The following is a 21,639-nucleotide window of genomic DNA, read 5'->3' on the forward strand; positions in this document are numbered from 1 at the left end:
ACCACTACTTGTTATCACCTCGCCATTAGCCCCCTTCACTAATGTTCCCATTTGTTCCCTTGTCTTTCGCACTTTATTTACCTCCTTCCATAACATCTTCTTATTCTCCCTAAAATTTAATGATGCTCTCTCATCCCAACTCTCATTTGCCCTCTTTTTCATCTCTTGCACCGTTCTCTTGACCTCCTGTCTCTTTCTTTTATACATCTTCCACTCATTTGCATTATTTCCCTGCAAAAATCATCCAAATGCTTCTCTCTTCTCTTTCACTAATAATCTTACTTCTTCATCCTACCACTCAATACCCTTTCTAATCTGCCCACCTTCAACGCTTCTCATGCCACAAGCATCTTTTGCACAAGCTATCACTGCTTCCCTAAATACATTCCATTCCTCCCCCACTCCCCTTACCTCCTTTGTTCTCACCTTTTTCCATTCTGTACTCAGTCACTCCTGGTACTTCCTCACACAAGTCTCCTTCCCAAACTCACTTACTCTCACCACTCTCTTCACCCCAACATTCTCTCTTCTTTTCTGAAAACCTCTACAAATCTTCACCTTCGCCTCCACAAGATAATGATCAGACATCCCTCCAGTTGCACCTCTCAGCACATTAACATCCAAAAGTCTCTCTTTCACGCACCTATCAATTAATATGTAATCCAATAACGCTCTCTGACCATCTCTCCTACTTACATACGTATACTTATGTATATCTCGCTTTTTAAACCAAGGTATTCTCAATCACCAGTCCTTTTTCAGCACATAAATCTACAAGCTCTTCACCATTTCCATTTACAACACTGAACACCCCATGTACACCAATTATTCCCTCAACTGCCACAGTACTTACCTTTGCATTCAAATCACCCATCACTATAACCCTGTCTCGTGCATCAAAACTACTAACACACTCACTAAGCTGCTGCCAAAACACTTGCCTCTCATGATCTTTCTTCTCATGCCCAGGTGCATATGCACCAATAATCACCCATCTCTCTCCATCCACTTTCAGTTTTACCCATATCAATCTAGAGTTTACTTTCTTACAGTCTATCACATACTCCCACCACTCTTGTTTCAGGAGTAGTGCTACTCCTTCCCTTGCTCTTGTGCTCTCACAAACCCCTGACTTTACTCCCAAGACATTCCTAAGCCACTATTCCCCTTTACCCTTGAGCTTCGTTTCACTCAGAGCCAAAACATCCAGGTTCCTTTCCTCAAACATACTACGTGTCTCTCCTTTTTTCTCATCTTGGTTACATCCACACACATTTAGACACTCCAATCTGAGCCTTCGAGGAGGATGACCACTCCCCGCGTGACTCCTTCTTCTGTTTCCCTTTTTACAAAGTTAAATACAAGGAGGGGAGGGTTTCCAGCCCCCTGCTCCCGTCCCCTTTAGTCGCCTTCTACGACACGTGAGGAATGCGTGGGAAGTATTCTTTCTCCCCTATCCCCAGGGATAATATCTACGATTATATTCTTACTAACATGCAAATTCTGTTATACTGCAATTCAAAGTGCCTTATCCAACATGCCATTTCCTAAGTTTTACAGTGACTCATACAAAATATCTAAAATCAGGCACAAAACTTAAAAGAGATAAGATGCCACCTGTACCACCCAAATAGGAGCACGAGAGTATGAGCAAAGAGAAAAAATAGTGGAAGATGGCCAAATCCAAAAAAAGATACTAGGATGAGTAACCAGAGGTGTTCTTTTATAATCCTCCAAAGAATTTCAATGATCCAGAAATAACATACAATGATTACAAGGAAAGAATAATCAGTAAGTTTCAGGAAGCAGTGAAAACACTTTTCAAAAATGGTAATGTACTGACGATAGAGCACTTTACTTCTAATGTGAAAGACTGGGGAATTTAAATTTTCATCATGAGAGGGAATCATGATGACACAAGTTTTTAAGAGTTTGTATAGAAAAATTCCTAGACCAATATGACAATGAACACACCAGGATAAGAGAGACTGATACACCATCATTGCTTGACCTTGTCTTCATGTATAATAATATGGATGGTGAGAATACTGTATAGATTACAACAACTGGCAAAAGTGATCATGTATGATTAAGTGTGACAATTTGGTAAACAAAGAATTTAAAAGAGAAAAGGAGAGACAAAGCACATTGACCCTGGTATACCACATTGTTCCAATTCACTCCATTCCTTGCACGCCTCTCACCCTCATGCATGTTCAGGCCCTGATTGCTCAAAATCTTTTTCACTCCAATTTTACCCACTTACAATCTTTCCTACTTAAATTTTGTAAGACCCTCTTTTTAAACCAGCCATTCCCAATACCTAGTTCTTTGTCAGCTCAAAACTTTACATTTTTTTCCTATTTCAATTCTATCTGTATCTCTAATGTCATTACCATCCAGGAGCTCCTTTAAAGGGAGTAGCCACAGCAAAAGAGTTTCCATAACTGGTGAACTCCCATGCCACTTCTTAGCTTTTAGTCCTCATCCTTAACACACCACTAGCAGAGAGCACCTCTAATGCATTGTTTCCAAAGTCTCCTACCTAATGTTCCAACTGACTACTTCTACCTAATGTGTATATCTAATGTTCCAACCTGCTAATTCTACCTCATGCTCCCACCGGAAGTTCCTGCTTACTACTTCTATCTAATGTTTCTACCTTATACTCATGCATAACGTTCACACCTAATACTTCAATCTAGTGCTCCTACCATTTCACCAAAAAGGCAGGGCTAGCCCACAGCACTCACAGCAGGTAACTCTAGGTACAAAGAATGAGCTGAATGAGTTGAGTGTTGTCAAATGTTATGTGCAACAAGGAGAGACTGTATGTTTGTGTGACAAAATGCCAGCAGTCCACATGTCGATAAGGCGGATATAAGAAGATGGCTACTTGGGTCAGAGGAGTGCAAACTGTCAACTAATGAAGAGCTGGCTCACTACACAGCTATAACTAACCCACTCAATATCCAGACGGGTAGTACTGATAATGTACCTCCCTGGTTGTTGGCTGCCTACCAACTAGTATCTATCTATCTATTTACCTATCTAATTTATCTCTGATATCCAATCCCTATGGGAACACTCACCCTTAACAGTTCACTGGCAGAAGACAACTATTAATACCCACAACTGCCAAGCTACCCACTTTTGCATTCAAATCACCCTTCACTAACCCATGGGATCTCCCTTCAAAACTGCTGACGCACTTACTCAGCTGCTCTCTAAACACTCACTATCAGCATCCTTCTTGGGGCTTAGTGCACAAGCACCAATAATCACCCACCTCTTGTAATCCACTTTCATTTTTGACCACATCAGTCTGGGGCTCACCTACTTACACTCTTTCGCACATTCCTAGAACTCCTTTTTCCGCAGAAGAGGTATCTCTTCCTTCGCACTCTCACCCCCATGTTAACATCCGACTTTAACCTAAGACATTCTCAAACCATTCTTCTCCCTTATCCTTGAGCTTTGTTTCACCCAAAGCTAGAACATTCAGGTTCCTTTCCTCAAACATAATACCCACACAGTACAGACATTCCTAAATGCAAAAAATCATGACAAAAACAAAACATACCATTAAAAAGAATCTTTCCATGCCCATACTCCACCATATTCTAAGCTTCTCTTGCTAATTCTTTTATTTTTGCTTAAAAGGATATACTTTTCAGAAAAGTCTAAACAGTTGATTTTCAAGGAGGATCCCTTGCCAGACTATTCATTAGTTTAATGAAAATAAACCATGAATATCAAAATACTTTCAATAACGAAAACATCCACAAAAACAAACAAACAAATAATCTACTAGATGGAATCTTAAATTACTCAGATTAGTGTACTTACAGGTTACATAATCAATGCCTGTCAATCTAAAGAATTTGGTATTCTTAAACAGTTACAGATCATTCATCATAAGGCCATAAAACTTGAGCCTTAAACCACCACTTTCACGTCAGCCATCTTAAGTACTATCCGAACAAGTACTGGGATACAGATATATTCTGCATGTAAACAATGGTCCGTCATCAGGTGAAATTATGCAGTTCTTCTATAACCAACAATACTTACCCAAGACACATGACAATACTGTGCAAGAATATAACTATAGGAAACTAATTACCCTCTTCTCAAAGCACACTTGCTACTTAATATACACGTTCTTGATAAGAAGACACATTGTCTGCTTGCCGGGGCTGAATCACTGGTCGATTTGATGCGCCTGGTCTTCTTGCTGGGGCTAAATACTCAAACATACTCTGCAAGAGAATGAAAACGGATTCAGCAAAAACATGCAAAATTTCTCAACCAACAATAAGTGATTCCCATAACTGAAACCGTAATACATAATTCACTGTATATAAAAAAAAAAGTATGCACTCATTTTGTCTCATACATTCTTTTTTTTTTTTTTTTTTTATACTTTGTCGCTGTCTCCCGCGTTTGCGAGGTAGCGCAAGGAAACAGACGAAAGAAAATGGCCCAACCCCCCCCCCCATACACATGTACATACACACGTCCAGACACGCAAATATACATACCTACACAGCTTTCCATGGTTTACCCCAGACGCTTCACATGCCTTGCTTCAATCCACTGACAGCACGTCAACCCCTGTATACCACATGACTCCAATTCACTCTATTTCTTGCCCTCCTTTCACCCTCCTGCATGTTCAGGCCCCGATCACACAAAATCTTTTTCACTCCATCTTTCCACCTCCAATTTGGTCTCCCTCTTCTCCTCGTTCCCTCCACCTCCGACACATATATCCTCTTGGTCAATCTCTCCTCACTCATTCTCTCCATGTGCCCAAACCATTTCAAAACACCCTCTTCTGCTCTCTCGACCACGCTCTTTTTATTTCCACACATCTCTCTTACCCTTACGTTACTTACTCGATCAAACCACCTCACACCACACATTGTCCTCAAACATCTCATTTCCAGCACATCCATCCTCCTGCGCACATCTCTATCCATAGCCCACGCCTCGCAACCATACAGCATTGTTGGAACCACTATTCCCTCAAACATACCCATTTTTGCTTTCCGAGATAATGTTCTCGACTTCCACACATTTTTCAAGGCTCCCAAAATTTTCGCCCCCTCCCCCACCCTATGATCCACTTCCGCTTCCATGGTTCCATCCGCTGACAGATCCACTCCCAGATATCTAAAACACTTCACTTCCTCCAGTTTTTCTCCATTCAAACTCACCTCCCAATTGACTTGACCCTCACCCCTACTGTACCTAATAACCTTGCTCTTATTCACATTTACTCTCAACTTTCTTCTTCCACACACTTTACCAAACTCAGTCACCAGCTTCTGCAGTTTCTCACATGAATCAGCCACCAGCGCTGTATCATCAGCGAACAACAATTGACTCACTTCCCAAGCTCTCTCATCCCCAACAGACTTCATACTTGCCCCTCTTTCCAGGACTCTTGCATTTACCTCCTTTACAACCCCATCCATAAACAAATTAAACAACCATGGAGACATCACACACCCCTGCCGCAAACCTACATTCACTGAGAACCAATCACTTTCCTCTCTTCCTACACGTACACATGCCTTACATCCTCGATAAAAACTTTTCACTGCCTCTAACAACTTGCCTCCTACACCATATATTCTTAATACCTTCCACAGAGCATCTCTATCAACTCTATCATATGCCTTCTCCAGATCCATAAATGCTACATACAAATCCATTTGCTTTTCTAAGTATTTCTCACATACATTCTTCAAAGCAAACACCTGATCCACACATCCTCTACCACTTCTGAAACCGCACTGCTCTTCCCCAATCTGATGCTCTGTACATGCCTTCACCCTCTCAATCAATACCCTCCCATATAATTTACCAGGAATACTCAACAAACTTATACCTCTGTAATTTGAGCACTCACTCTTATCCCCTTTGCCTTTGTACAATGGCACTATGCACGCATTCCGCCAATCCTCAGGCACCTCACCATGAGTCATACATACATTAAATAACCTTACCAACCAGTCAACAATACAGTCACCCCCTTTCTTAATAAATTCCACTGCAATACCATCCAAACCTGCTGCCTTGCCGGCTTTCATCTTCCGCAAAGCTTTTACTACCTCTTCTCTGTTTACCAAATCATTTTCCCTAACCCTCTCACTTTGCACACCACCTCGACCAAAACACCCTATATCTGCCACTCTGTCATCAGACACATTCAACAAACCTTCAAAATACTCATTCCATCTCCTTCTCACATCACCGCTACTTGTTATCACCTCCCCATTTACGCCCTTCACTGAAGTTCCCATTTGCTCCCTTGTCTTACGCACCCTTAGGCAAGTAAAAATGATGTATCTTACTCTACTTCCCAGCTGACACTTCATTGCATTAAGCTACATCATACCTGAGTGTGCTGTGACAACATCTTAGATAGATCACTTGGCATTGGGTCTGTCCAGAAGAAGTCGTGATCCAGAGCACTGGAAGAATCTATTCTCTTACTTGGATCCAAGGTGAGGAGTTTATCTAACAAGTCTAGGGCCTGCCAAAAGAAAGTTTCAACAAATTAATTTCTAAAGTTTATTCAATGATGTACTTTCTCCATAAACATGCAGATTATCTTAAAAGAAATCTATTTTTGAAACTCCAATCCATTATCCAAATTTTGGTAAAATTATCCATTTTTTTAACTGGACCCTAAATGCATCTATAGATAAAGAATATCTTTCTTTTCTGGTAAAGCAGCTGAATCTAAAATTGCCGAGCCCAGGTTCATCTCTGTAAGAAAAATCTCAACCAAACCATCTTACATAGGCAAACAAATTGCAACCTTGCAACAATACATAAGAAATATGGGTAAACAGAATTGTCACCAGAAGCTAACCAGCCATAAAAATATCACCTGAACATAATATATATATAACCAATTCATTTATTTAATATACTTTTTTTTATATTATACTTAATCGCCATCTCCCGCGTTAGTGAGGTAGCGCAAGGAAACAAACGAGGACTCAAACCACGCACATACACATGTATATACATACACGCCCACACACGCATATTTACATACATATACAATTAAATGTATACATACATATACATACATAGACATACATATATACACATGCACATATTTGTACTTGATGCCTTCATCCATTCCCATCGCCACCCTGGCACCATGACCCCCCCCCCCCCGCGCGCGTGCGCGCAAGATAGTGCCTGAAAAAGACAAAAAAAGGCCACATTTGTTCACGCTCAGTCTCTAGCTGTCATGTGTAATGTATCAAAACCAAAGCTCCCTTTCCACACAGGCCCCACAGACCTTTCCAAGGTTTACCCCAGATGCTTCACATTCCCTGGTTGAATCCATTGACAGCACATCGACCACTGTATACCACATCATTCCAATTCACTCTATTCCTTATACTCCTTTCACCCTCCTGTATGTTCAGGCCCCAATTGCTCAAAATCATTTTCACTCCATCCTTCCACCTCCAATTTGGTCTCCTGCTTCTCCTTCCCTCCACCTTTGATACATATTTGTCTTTGTCAATCTTTCCTCACTCATTCTCTCTATGTGTCCAAACCATTTCAACACCCTCTTCTGCTCTCTCAACCACTCTCTTTTTATTACTACACATCTCTCTTACCCTTACATTATTTACTCGATCAAACCACCTCACACCACATATTGTCCTCAAACATTTCATTTCCAACATATCCACCCTCCTCCGCATAACCCTATATATAGCCCATGCCTCGCAACCACACATCACTGTTGGAAGCACTATTCCTTCAAACATACTCATTTTTCCTCTCCAAGATAACATCCTTACCTTCCACACATTCTTCAACACTCCCAGAACCTTCGCCCCCTCCCCCACCCTCTGACTCACTTCTGCTTCCATGGTTCCATCCGCTGCTAAGTCCACTCCCAGATATCTAAAACACTTCACTTCCTCCAGTTTTTCTCCATTCAAACTTACCTCCCAATTAAACTTGTCACTCCACCCTACTGAACCTAATACTTGCTCTTATTCACATTTACTCTTTACTTTCTCCTTATACACACTTTACCAAACTCAGTCACCAGCCTCTGCAGTTTCTCACCTGAATCAGCCACCAGCGCTGTATCATCAGCGAACAACAACTGACTCACTTCCCAAGCTCTCTCATCCACAACAGACTGCATACTAGCCCCTCTCTCCAAAACTCTTGTATTCATCTCCCTAACCATCCCATCCATAAACAAATTCAACAGTCATGGAGACATCACAAACACCTGGCACAAACCAACATTCACTGGGAACCAATCACTTTCCTCTCTTCCTATTCGTACACAAGCATTACATCCTTGGTAAAAACTTTTCACTCCTTCTAGCAGCTTACCTCCCACACCATATACTCTTAACACCTTCCACAAAGCATCTCTATCAACCCTATCATATGCCTTCTCCAGATCCATAAATGCTACATACAAATCCATCTGTTTTTCTAAGTATTTCTCAAACACATATTCCAAAGCAAACACCTGATCCAAACATCCTCTACCACTTCTGAAACCACACTGCTCTTCCCCAATCTGATGCTCTGTACATGACTTTCCCCTCTCAATCAATACCCTCCCATATCATTTCCTAGGAATACTCAACGAACTTAAGACTCTGTAATTTGAATACTCACCTTTATCCCCTTTGCCTTTATACAATGGCAATGTGCATGCATTCTGCCAATCCTCAGGCACTTCAACATGATCCATACATACATTGAATATCCTTACCAACCAATCAACAACATAGTCACCCCTATCTTAATAAAGTCCACTGCAATATCATCCAAACCTGCCACCTTTTCAGCTTTCATCTTCCGCAAAGCTTTCACTACCTCTTCTTTGTGTACCAAACCATTCTCCCTGACCCTCTCACTTCGCACTCCATCCCGACCAAAGAACCTATACCTGCCACTCAATCATCAAACATATTCAACAAACCTTCAAAATAATCACTCAATCTCCTCACTTCATTACAACTTGTTAGTACCTCCCTATTTACCCCCTTCCAATGTTTCCATTTGTTCTCTTGTCTTACGCATTTTATCTACCTCCTTCCAAAACATCTTTTTATTTTCCCTAAGAATTAATGATCCTCTCTCACCCCAACTCTCATTCGCCCTCTTTTTCACCTCTTGCACCTTTCTCTTGACCTCCTGCCACTTTCTTTTATACATCTCCGAGTCATTTGCACTATTTCCCTGCAAAAATTGTCCAAATGTGTCTCTCTTCTCTTTCACTAACAACCTTACTCCTTCATCCCACCACTCACTACCCTTTCTAATCTGCCCACCTCCCATCTTTCTCATGCCACATACATCTGTGCAAGCCATCACTGCTTCCTAAAATACATCCCACTTCTCCCCACTCCTCCTCACATCATTTACTCTCACCTTTTGCTATTCTACACTCACTCTCTCCTGGTACTTCCTCACACAAGTCTCCTTTCCAAGCTCACTTACTCTCACTACTCTCTCTTCCTCAACATTCTCTCTTCCTTTCTGAAAACATCTACAAATCTTCACCTTCGCCTCCACACTATATATATACTTTTTTTTTCATACATATTTGCCATTTCAGCATTAGCGAGGCAGCATTAGGATCAGAGGACTAAGCCTTAGAGGGATTATCCTCACTTGGCCATCTTCTCTGTTCCTTTTTTTGGAAAACCAATAAAATGGGAGGGGAGGATTTCCAGCCCCCTGCTCTCTCCCTTTTAGTCGCCTTTTACGAAATGCAAGGAATACGTGGGAGATATTCTTTCCTCCCTATCCCCAGGGATAATTATTCTTTATTATATTTTGTCAGTCTCCCACTTTATCGAGGAAGCACAAGGAAACAGACAAAAGAATGGCCCAACCTACCCACATACACATGTATATACATACACGTCCGCACACACACATATACATACCTATACATATCAATGTATACATATATATATACACACACAGACATATACATACATACTCATGTACATAATTCATCCTGTCTGCCCTTATTCATTCCCATCGCCAACCCGTCACACATGAAAATAACAACCTCCTCTCCCCGCACGTGTGCAAGGTAGCGCTAAGAAAAGACACAAAGGCCACATTTGTCCACACTCAGTCTCTAGCTGTCATGTATAATGCACTGAAACCACAGCTCTGTTCCACATCCAGGCCCCACAAAACTACTGTAATATTCATACTTACTATATTTTCTCGCAGTCTCCCGCCTTAGCGAGGTAGCGCAAAGAAACAGACGAAAGAATCGCACAACCCACCCATATACGCATGTATATACATACACGTCCACACACGCACATATACATACCTATAAATCTCAACGTATACATAAATATACTCACACAGACATATACATATATACACATGAACATAATTCATACTGTCTGCCCTTATTCATTCCCGTCGCCACCCCACCACACATGAAATAACAATCCCCTCCCCCCCTATGTGCGCAAGGTAGCGCTAGGAAAAGACAACAAAGGCCACATTAGTTCACACTCAGTCTCTAATTGTCATGTATAATGTACCAAAACCACAGCTCTCTTTCCACATTCAAGCCTCACAGAACTTTCCATGGTTTACCCCAGATACTTCACATGCCCTAGTACAATCCACTGACAGCATGTCGACCCCGGTATAACACATCGTTCCAATTCACTCTATTCCTTGCAAGCCTTTCACCCTACTGCATGTTCAGGCCCCAATCACTCAAAATCTTTTTCACTCCATCTTTCCACTTCCATGTTGGTCTCCCACTTCTCGTTCCCTCCACCTCTGACACATGTATCCTCTTGGTCAATCTTTCTCCATACATTCTTTACACAAATTTTTCCAAGCAAACACCAAGTCAGTGCATCCTCTACTTCTCCTGAAGACACACAGCTGCTCTCCAGTTATTTTAGTAACATGCATTATACCAAAGTTAACTGGGTTGATCACCAATGCCACCACCATACCTGATTATCTCTGACGTAGTGTTTTAGTCTCTCACACACCCGGCGTTGCTGTCCCTTGACTAAATCCATTTTGATGTAAAGTTCATAATTTTCAACATTTGGCCAAACTTCAGGAGTAATGGAGCCACACAGCTTAGTTATGAGTGCTAGCTGATGCTGTTCTGTGCTGCCCTATTAGATTAAAAAGGGGTTAATGAGAACATATATGTATTATTCTCAACAAAAATTAAGTATGGTTGATAAAAATAAATGCTACAGATGAAAATAAATTCTTGCCCAAAAAGTACACACTGTATATCAGGAACGTGTCAAACTGAGGCAACAGAAGAAATAAAACTTCTTAGGGGAGAAAAAAATATAGGCATCTTCTATGAAGAACATTAGAGTTTACTGTTTCTGAAGAAACAATGCTCTCTTTTAAGGATCCAAGTTGGCAAGTGAGTTTCCATTAAAGGTGGATTACAACAGCACATCTCAGTAAAAATGTAGGCACCACATATATCAACAAGAGGAAAAGTAAATGCTGTTTATATCTTTACAAAGGTGAAGCATGATATTGTAGAACACTCTAAACTGTAATAATGTAAGCATTGGAGATTTCATAATATCAATTCGACAAACACTAATAATCCCACAAATCTATTTCTAAAATGAGTAACCCTCCATAAGAGCAAAACTTCCTAGTATGCCATCTAAACCAACACAGTCAATATTTATAGAGATGAACTCCTCCATGCTACCATCACTGAAAACATCTTTACATTTAAGAACTAACAATAATACCTGGTGAAACTGCTCAAAAATCATACTAAGATTTGGATGTCACATATACTGTATAAGGTATGAGGTCACCAACTGCACTGTATGCAGAAATTTATGTAAAAATTTTAAAGTACAATAGATCTTAGGGTATGAAAATTAACTATCAATTATGATTGTAATATTCATAGTCAAATATCATGACACGCTTTTTTCTCCGCAAACTACTTCACTAAGGAAACAACTTAAGTTAATAAAAAAAAAGTGTTTACCTGCAGTATTGGTGTGCGAGTCCACATTTCAGCCATTATACAACCAGCACCCCACATGTCTACTGGGGGACCATAGTTCCTCTCTCCTAAAAGAAGCTCTGGTGGTCGGTACCAGAGTGTAACAACACGGTTTGTATATCTGTTTCAGAGTAAGGGAATATGTGGTAAACCAGTTTGGTTTATTCACTGCACTTACATAAAAAATATAATCAATGTACTTATAATCTCATACGTAATAAGAGCAATGCAAAAATAATAACATGTCCACTTCCTATTACAGTTTTTAAACAAGCATAAAAATTCAACATTCAGATATGAAAACATCACAGCTGGGAAAAATACTAGAAAGAAAGGTACAAGAAGCTGAATACTAGATAATGAAACTACCGATTGTTTCAAGAATGTAATATGTGTCATGTCAAGTTGGTTTTATGGTGAAGAAGGCAGAGGGATTGAGAGAAACAGCGTTCCCATAAGTGGCGCCAAGCTATTGTTATTGTTCTAACAATACAGAATTGCACTTAATCCCATGCATCATGACAAGTCTTTTTAAAAGAAATATGATATAACTGCCTGCTAAAACAGCAACAAATAATACAATGTCATATAATGAAAATATAATTTCCATATAAACTGAAATAATTATCAGCACATCTTTGCCCAAAATAAAACAAGAAAAATAAAGTAAAGTAAAATAACACCAAATAAACTATACAACATTGTTCATAGATATGCAAAGTACAAAGAATACTTTTACATCATACATTTATAGATCTAAACTCTTAGGGGGTTGAACTAGTCTACCTTTAGAAGTTCTAATCTCACTGGAACTATGCTTACTCATCATTGGTGTACCTTCCCCATTTGTGACCACTGCACTTGTCACTTCCTCCAGTTCAGCTTGTCTACTGTTGATTCCTGGTATCACAGAACCTTTTCCTTCATGACATACATCAGTTAGTTTGCAATCATGACCACTGGCATGTATAAAAGAATTTGGGTTTTCAGCTGTCTTTATGCAGTTGCTGCCTATTTCTCCTGTAAATCTGACCACCACTATTCTTAACCAAATATTGTCTAGAAGCAACCACTATCTCCTTTTTTAACTCTTTACTTGTGCCATCGATTCTAGCCACATTTCAACTTCCAGTTTAGGCAATAGCTTAGAGCTTTAATCAAGATAAAGTTTCTGCCTATCTTGTGAGTCTTGAAGTAGGTGTCTGATAGTCAGTGGATCTTGTGTCTCTGGTCGTAACAAGGATTCAGAAGTGGGGAGTGTGGTTGGTGTTTTCCTACTGGGGCTTGCTGTCCCCACAACAGGAGTATTTCTACAATCCAGCCCTCTTTGGTGGCCTTCTTCATCAGCCTCTTTAATGTCTGTACACTTTTTTCTGCCAGGCCACTACGTTTTGGTTAATAGGGGGATGAAGTTGTGTGGTCTATTCCATACGACTTACAGAATTCTATATATTTTACAGCTGTAAACTGTGGGCCACTGTCACTGTGAACAGTCTGAGGTACTTCATGCCTAGCAAAATGATGCTTACAGTACTTCACAACAGTACTGGAATGAGTATTTTCTAACAAGTCAAACTCAAAATATTTACTGTAATAATTAACAAACAGCAAGCACCTCTTCCCTTTCATCTCAAATAAATCAGCTCCAAGTTTTTGCCAAGGGAATTTAGGGACTTCATTAGGCATCAATGGTTCCCTTGCTTGGTGATTACTATAAGCATTACAGATGTCACAAGCACTAATAATGTCCTTAAGTTCAGCTCCCATTCTGGGCCTATACACAAGACCTCTTGCTATCCTTAGACTTTTCTATACCTTGACAAGATTTATGAATGTGTTTGAGGACCTTACTTAATAGTTCCTTAGGCACTGTAATTCAGTTCATTTTATGCAGCATTCCATCTACATAACTTATCTCATTTCTGTAATTCCAAAAGGCATGGATTTTTACTGGAGTCTCTCTTACAATCAGGCCATCCCCTAATGTGAATTCTTGAAGAGTCTGCAATACTAGATTTACCTGAACCTCTATAACATCATTTTGCACTTCCTCAGCCCAGCTGACTCTACTCACAGCATGTCCTTCCCTTTCTTATAATGTACCTCTAAGGAATATTTCTGGAGTCTGAAAAGAATTTTCTGTAACCTAGGAGCAGCAGATGACATCGACTTCTTAAAAATACTCTCGAAGGGTTTACGATCAGCCTCTACAACTACTTTACTTCTCCCATACAGATAAGAATGAAATTTCTCTTGCTCCAAAAACTATGGCCAGCAACTCCTTTTCAATTTGAGCATAATTTCTCTGAGTTTTAGTTAGGGAATTGGCAGGGTGATCTTCCTGAAGAATACAAGCCCCTACAGCATACCCTGAGGCATCAACAGTCAGTTACAGGCTTGAGATATATCAAAATTCCTTAAAACTGGTGCTTCAAAGACCATTTGCTAAAGTTTCAGAAAATATTTCTCTTGTGATTCATCATTTAAATTCAGAGTCCTTCTCCAGTAACCTTCTCAGAGGTTCATTTATTTCAATCTTGGGAACAAACTTTCCAAAGTAACTGATCATTTCTAGGAATCTAAATAACTCTTGCTTATCCTTAGAAGCTGGAAAATTACTTTTAATATCTACCTTCTTAGGGTCTAGTCTTAACCCTTCCGATGCTAATATTAATACATGGCCAATGTATTCTACCTGCTCAGTTTTAAGCCTAAGTTTGGCATGGTTCAACTTTAAAATTCTTTCCTGGCATCTCTTAAGGACTTTCTCTAGTCTCTCATCATGCTGTGCTTCAAAACTACCATAAACTAATATGTCATCCATTATAATTTCCACTCCAAGATCATCAAACAATTCATGCAGGTACCTCTGGTAGATTTCTGGAGCCAGACTTATCCTAAAGGAGAAATATTAGTACCTGTATCTACCAAAACAAGTTTTAAATACAAGCAGTTTGGAAGACTCTTCATCTAGTTTTATTTGCTAAAACTCCTTGGTGGCATCTAACACAGAAAACACCTTTGCATTTGCTATCCTGGTTGATATTTCCTCAATTGTAGGTAGTGGACAGAGTTGCCCCTTCAAGGCCATATCTAAATCTCTTAGATTTAGGCATATTCTTAGTTTACTTCCCTTACTCACAATAACCATACTTTTAACACAATCTGTGAGATTGCTTTCTCTGATTATTACACCTTTCTTTTCCATGTCTTCTAATTCACATTTCAATCTATCTCTCAGAGAAACAGGCACTTTATGGGATGGATAAGCCACTGGTCTAATCTTTGAATCAACCTCTAGATACAGTTCACCCTCTAGACATCCCATTCCATCAAATACATCTATATATTTCTGCAATACCTCATCAGTGGTTGTGTCTAAGCTGGTCTCTAACTTTGCTTGATTCATGAACTTGACTGAACCTAACAATTTACATGCATTTTCACTCAACAGAGGCACACAATTTACATTAACAAATAAGAAAGTGAGTTGATATTTTCCAGAGTTATGTAAACATATCTTTTGTCATTTACCAAGGGGTGTAATTTTACTTCCAGTGGAAGCAAATGATACAGTCTTTGTGAGTTTCAACTCTGGTTTTCCTTTTAGCGTGTCATAGGTTCTTTTAGGCAATACACTGACCTCAGCTCCTGCATCCATTTGGAAAGAAACTGGTTGATCTTTAAGAAAAGTAAACTGGTTTTCTTGATCTAGTCCTCTTAACTGGTTGGAGGTTACCTTGGACAATGCTTTTGCTGACTTCTTCAGGACATATAAATCTCCCACTGGCTTCTCGTAACACCCTTCGGAGTCGGATGAATCTTGTTTGCTAGCCTGACGGACACTCTTGCCTTTTCCTGAACTGCTGAAGTTGTCTCTCCTACTCTTGAACTGTCCAATCCTGCCACACTTCATTCACTGTTTGTTGCTAGCTGAGCAGTGTATCCTTCCAAAGGATGCTTGAAGCCAAAGGGCTTACAGGTCCTTTGTGATGTTGCCAGGAACTGAGAATTGATACTAACTTCTCTTCTTTGACTTCACACGGTGGACATTCAAACTGCTCACAGCTGCACAAAACTCCTTTGTCTGTTCTTCGCTTGCCTCATGAGTTCAGCAAAGCAGTAAAACTTCATCAAGGGTTGTGTCACCTTTCCTCAACAGCCATCCATCCACGTAGCTTGTCATCACTGATGCCACATATAATTCTGTCTTTGATCATTTTTATCCTTCAAGGCACCAAACTCAGTTTATAGCCTTCTTTCTTAGGTCAGTAATAAAACGATCATTAGTTTCATCAGCCTGTTGCACTCAACTATTAAAACCACACCTTTCACAAGTGACATTCTTCTTTGGCTCAAAATAATTTTGCAACTTCTCTGTAAGAGTCTTGTATGTCTTTTTATCAGCTTCCTCTACAAGCAAATTATTATATATATATCAAGCAGGTCTCTTACACCACAGTTTAGCAGTAAGGCAATTTTCACCTCATCCTTCTTCTCATCTTTCTCAGAACTCAGTAGATATATCACAAATTCCTGGGGGAATCTTCTCCAGTTCTCTTCTGTATTACTTGATAATATCTGGGGTTCAGAAAGTCGACCGTGGACACTCATCCTGAACGTTCTAGGACCACAACAATGGCACATGGATAATGCCACTTCGAGACAGCACCTCAGTTCTTGCCACTAATCTTCTTCCCTCTCACACAAGTAGCTCCTCTTTACAGCCTAGAAGCACGAGATGTTGGCACACCTGACACCATGTAATGAGTGCCATGTCAAGGTGGCTTTAAGGTGAAGAAGGCGATGGGATTGAGAGAAACAGCATTTCCATAAGTGGTGCCAAGCTATTGTTACTGTTTCAACAATAATCGCACCTTAATCCCATGCGTCATGACAAGTCTTTTTAAAAGAAATATGATATAATTGCCTGCTACCAAAGCAACAAATAATACAAATATGTCATATAATGAAAATATAATTTCCATATAAACTGAAATAATTATCATTACAAAGGACAAAAAAGAAAATGCAAATGAAGTCAACAGGGGGTTATAATACCGTCAAAACAACGATGACAGATACCAAACAAAATATTCTAAACCCTCTTTGGAAAAGTCACCCAACAAATCTGCATAAAAATTTGAACTTCAGTATCATCGAGCAGACAGGAAAATGATATGCAGATACCTCACCAGGTGCTCTATGAGTCATGAGACAAGTGACATTGATAAAAGATGAGAGAATTCAATTATTCAATATTTGATACATATGCAAGAAACAAATAAAATGATCTAGATGCAGGTGAAGATGCTATAAAGACGAAGAAAAATGTAATACTGTATGTGTGTGTAGTCAATCTATATGGTCTGCTCATAACTAGAATTTGGTTGTAGTTGGCAGGCATCCAATTATAACTAGAATTTGGTTGCAGCTGGTAGGCATCCAACAACTAGGGAGGTATATTACCATACTAGCTGCCTGGGTATTGGGAGAGTTAGTGACATCTGCTTAGTGAGCCAGTACTTCAGTGATTGTCAAGTTGCAATCCTCTGACCCAGGTAGCTGTCTTCCTTCAGCCTCACTCACATGTAGACTACTGGCATTCTGTCCACAAACATACAGTCTCTTCTTGTTATACATAACACTTAACACTGAACTCACACAGCTCATTCTTTGTAACTTTAGACTTTCCTGCAATGAGCACTATGCAATAGCCCTGCCTTTTGACAAAATGGTAGGAGCAGTAGATAAAAGTAGTAGGTACGAACATCTAGCAAAAAGATTAGGAAGAAGTAGTAGGTAGGAGCATTAGGTAGATCAGTGGAAACATTAGGTAGGAGCCTTTGCAAACACTGCGCTAGAGGTCCCCTCTATCTGCTGGTGACCTGCTAATGGTGAGGTACTAAAGGTTAAGAAGCAGCACTGGAGTTCTCCAATTATGGAGACTATCGCTGCGGCCACCCCTTGAGGGAGTTCCATTTGGAACAGGCATCAATAGAGATATAGATAGATAGATAGATATAACTTGAGATTTGTTTTTATTGTCCCATCATATAAAAATCATTTGTGCTAAGTAACCTGTATCTAACTACCTGCCCATATAATATTGGCTCTCTCCTGCTATAAAATAGTGCACCTTGTGAAGAGTCTTTGCCACACAACCTCACATCAAAAAAATTCCATTAACTTCATCATTATACCCTAATGAGCATGTACTAAAACACACTGGCATTCAATTTTGCCTTCATATGTCACCCTTAATGCAATCCTACTTACATCACAAATACCTTTTAATTTTTTTTTTCTAATCTCAGTACTGCTGCTTTGCATCATCTTATTAACCAGTTCTTGAAAAAAACAAATACCCAATTTACATTATAATTCACTCCATCACCACTTACTTTGGGTGGATCAACCAAATAAAGGAATGCACCTTTTCTGGGGGGAACAAAAATGCTAACCATAAAGCAAAAATACTTGATGAAACTACGGTGAAGTCCTGTCTACTACACCATGATGAACTGCTGCTGCAGAACTGAACAATCTTCAAAAGGACCATATTACAAGGTCAATTATGCAATTCTAAACAAACTTCAAAAGAACCATATTACAAGGCCACCTATGTCTTAGAACCATATGTCTGTTGGTTCACCATACCCTATCCCACCAAGCTGCTATGTTAAAAAACTGGTTGGCAGGCCTAATGGTCACAGCTCATAAGCTGACAACCTGACTAGTAATTTTGGACAGCACTACATTTGTGAAAACAATTTCCACTTTTTGCAAAACAAAAACAGTCTCTGGAGAAAAAAAAATTACTTTCAAATCTTTCATGCATCAGGTTTTATTTTCTATCTATCTATATCTCTGATGCCCATTCCAATTGGAATTCCTTCAAAAGGATGGCCATGACTATTATGATAGAGTTTCCATAACTAGTGAACTCCAGTGCTGCTTCTTAGTCTTTAGTGCCTCACCCTTAACAGGTCACTGGCAGAGGGCAACTTCAATGCAGTATTTGCTGAGGCTCCTACCTAATGTTCCTAATGATCACTACTATCTAAACCTCCCTCAAACTACTTCTACATAATGCTCCTGCCAAAATGTTCCTACCTATCACTTCTATGAACTGCTCCTACCATTTTGCTAAAAGGCAGAACTAGCACATCGTGCTCACCGCAGGAAAATCTGGAGTTATAAAGAATGAGCTGTATGAGTTAAGTGTTGTCAAGTGTTATGTATGAAGAGGAGAGATTGTCAATTTGTGACAGAATGCAAGTAGTCCATGTATTAGTGAGACAGAAAGAAATGACAGCTACCTGGGTCAGAGGAGCGCAAATTGACAATCACTGAAGAGCTGGCTCACTAAGCAGATGTCACTAACCCTCCCAATATCCAGGCAAGTCATACTGGTAAAATACCTCCCTGGTCATTGGCTGCCTACCAAATACTACCTACTGTAAGTTTTATTAGTGGCAAAAAATCCTATTAATTAATGGTAGAATCTCACTAGTCAGATGACATGGTTTGCCATCTGAGTGTTGTTGGATGAAGCTTTTGCCCAATGTTCTTGTGTTTAGATCTTGTGTTTAGGGATATTTTCATTACTTCTGTTCCTGGTCTGTCTTCTGCTAGTAAATAACCATGAGTCCTATGAAGTTGTTCCATACTTATGCTCAGAAGTGCAAAAAATGTGTTTACAAGTAGATTTTAGTATGTACTGGCAGGGCCAACTTCATGATCTGGACACTTTTTATCTCCCTTTTGATATCATCCCCAAACCTAAATTTCTGGGTCTGGTCAACTCTGGAGGACTAATAAGGTGCTGAAACATATGATGGCATTGAACAGGAAGGTGGAGGACAATACTACCAATGATTCTGTAATAACAGATTCATTACATGCTAGTCATCTCTTTTGATTTTTATTATTCATTGTTTTCCTTTCTTGTTTTTGCTTACTTTATCTTGATTGTTGATATAATACCATATACATCACTCTCTTTAAGCTAAAATTGGAAGGTCAACTTCTCTGCGAATAACTTTTACATGAAGTTGAAATGCACTGCCTGAACGAGTCCACAAAAAAAAATAATTAGACATGCAGTTGATTTAATTATTATTATTATCATACTTTGTCGCTGTCTCCCACGTTAGCAAGGTAGCGCAAGGAAACAGACAAAAGAATGACACAACCCACTCACATACACATGTATATACACAGAAGTCCACACACAGCACATATACATACCTATACATCTCAAAGTATATATATATATATATATATATATATATATATATATATATATATATATATATATATATATATTTTTTTTTTTTGTCGCTGTCTCCCGCGTTTACAAGGTAGCGCAAGGAAACAGACGAAAGAAATGGCCCTACCCACCCCCATACACATGTATATACATACGTCCACACACGCAAATATACATACCTACACAGCTTTCCATGGTTTACCCCAGACGCTTCACATGCCTTGATTCAATCCACTGACAGCACGTCAACCCCGGTATACCACATCGATCCAATTCACTCTATTCCTTGCCCTCCTTTCACCCTCCTGCATGTTCATGCCCCGATCACACAAAATCTTTTTCACTCCATCTTTCCACCTCCAATTTGGTCTCCCTCTTCTCCTCGTTCCCTCCACCTCCGACACATATATCCTCTTGGTCAATCTTTCCTCACTCATTCTCTCCATGTGCCCAAACCATTTCAAAACACCCTCTTCTGCTCTCTCAACCACACTCTTTTTATTTCCACACATCTCTCTTACCCTTACATTACTTACTCGATCAAACCACCTCACACCACACATTGTCCTCAAACATCTCATTTCCAGCACATCCATCCTCCTGCGCACAACTCTATCCATAGCCCACGCCTCGCAACCATACAACATTGTTGGAACCACTATTCCTTCAAACATACCCATTTTTGCTTTCTGAGATAATGTTCTCGACTTCCACACATTCTTCAAGGCTCCCAGAATTTTCGCCCCCTCCCCCACCCTATGATCCACTTCCGCTTCCATGGTTCCATCCGCTGCCAGATCCACTCCCAGATATCTAAAACACTTCACTTCCTCCAGTTTTTCTCCATTCAAACTCACCTCCCAATTGACTTGACCCTCAACCCTACTGTACCTAATAACCTTGCTCTTATTCACATTTACTCTTAACTTTCTTCTTTCACACACTTTACCAAACTCAGTCACCAGCTTCTGCAGTTTCTCACATGAATCAGCCACCAGCGCTGTATCATCAGCGAACAGCAACTGACTCACTTCCCAAGCTCTCTCATCCCCAACAGACTTCATACTTGCCCCTCTTTCCAAAACTCTTGCATTCACCTCCCTAACAACCCCATCCATAAACAAATTAAACAACCATGGAGACATCACACACCCCTGCCGCAAGCCTACATTCACTGAGAACCAATCACTTTCCTCTCTTCCTACACGTACACATGCCTTACATCCTCGATAAAAACTTTTCACTGCTTCTAACAACTTGCCTCCCACACCATATATTCTTAATACCTTCC

The 21,639-nt window shown here is 39.8% G+C and overlaps 1 protein-coding gene across 2 annotated transcripts in view; it reads right to left on the reverse strand.

The window, feature by feature from the left end:
- LOC139755458 (cyclin-dependent kinase 9-like) overlaps positions 1-21,639 on the reverse strand; it is a 259,415-nt gene that overhangs the window by 9,429 nt on the left and 228,347 nt on the right. For both annotated transcript variants that reach the window (XM_071673778.1, XM_071673777.1), the window contains 4 exons: positions 12,056-12,194; positions 11,025-11,195; positions 6,410-6,547; positions 4,127-4,262 (listed from right to left, as the gene is read on the reverse strand). In XM_071673778.1, coding sequence (XP_071529879.1) covers positions 4,152-4,262; positions 6,410-6,547; positions 11,025-11,195; positions 12,056-12,194 — 559 coding nt within the window. In that variant the 3' untranslated portion in view covers positions 4,127-4,151. The remainder of the gene's footprint in view (positions 1-4,126; positions 4,263-6,409; positions 6,548-11,024; positions 11,196-12,055; positions 12,195-21,639) is intronic.

This window comes from Panulirus ornatus, chromosome 19 (assembly GCF_036320965.1).
Source record: "Panulirus ornatus isolate Po-2019 chromosome 19, ASM3632096v1, whole genome shotgun sequence".
NCBI lineage: Eukaryota > Metazoa > Arthropoda > Malacostraca > Decapoda > Palinuridae > Panulirus > Panulirus ornatus.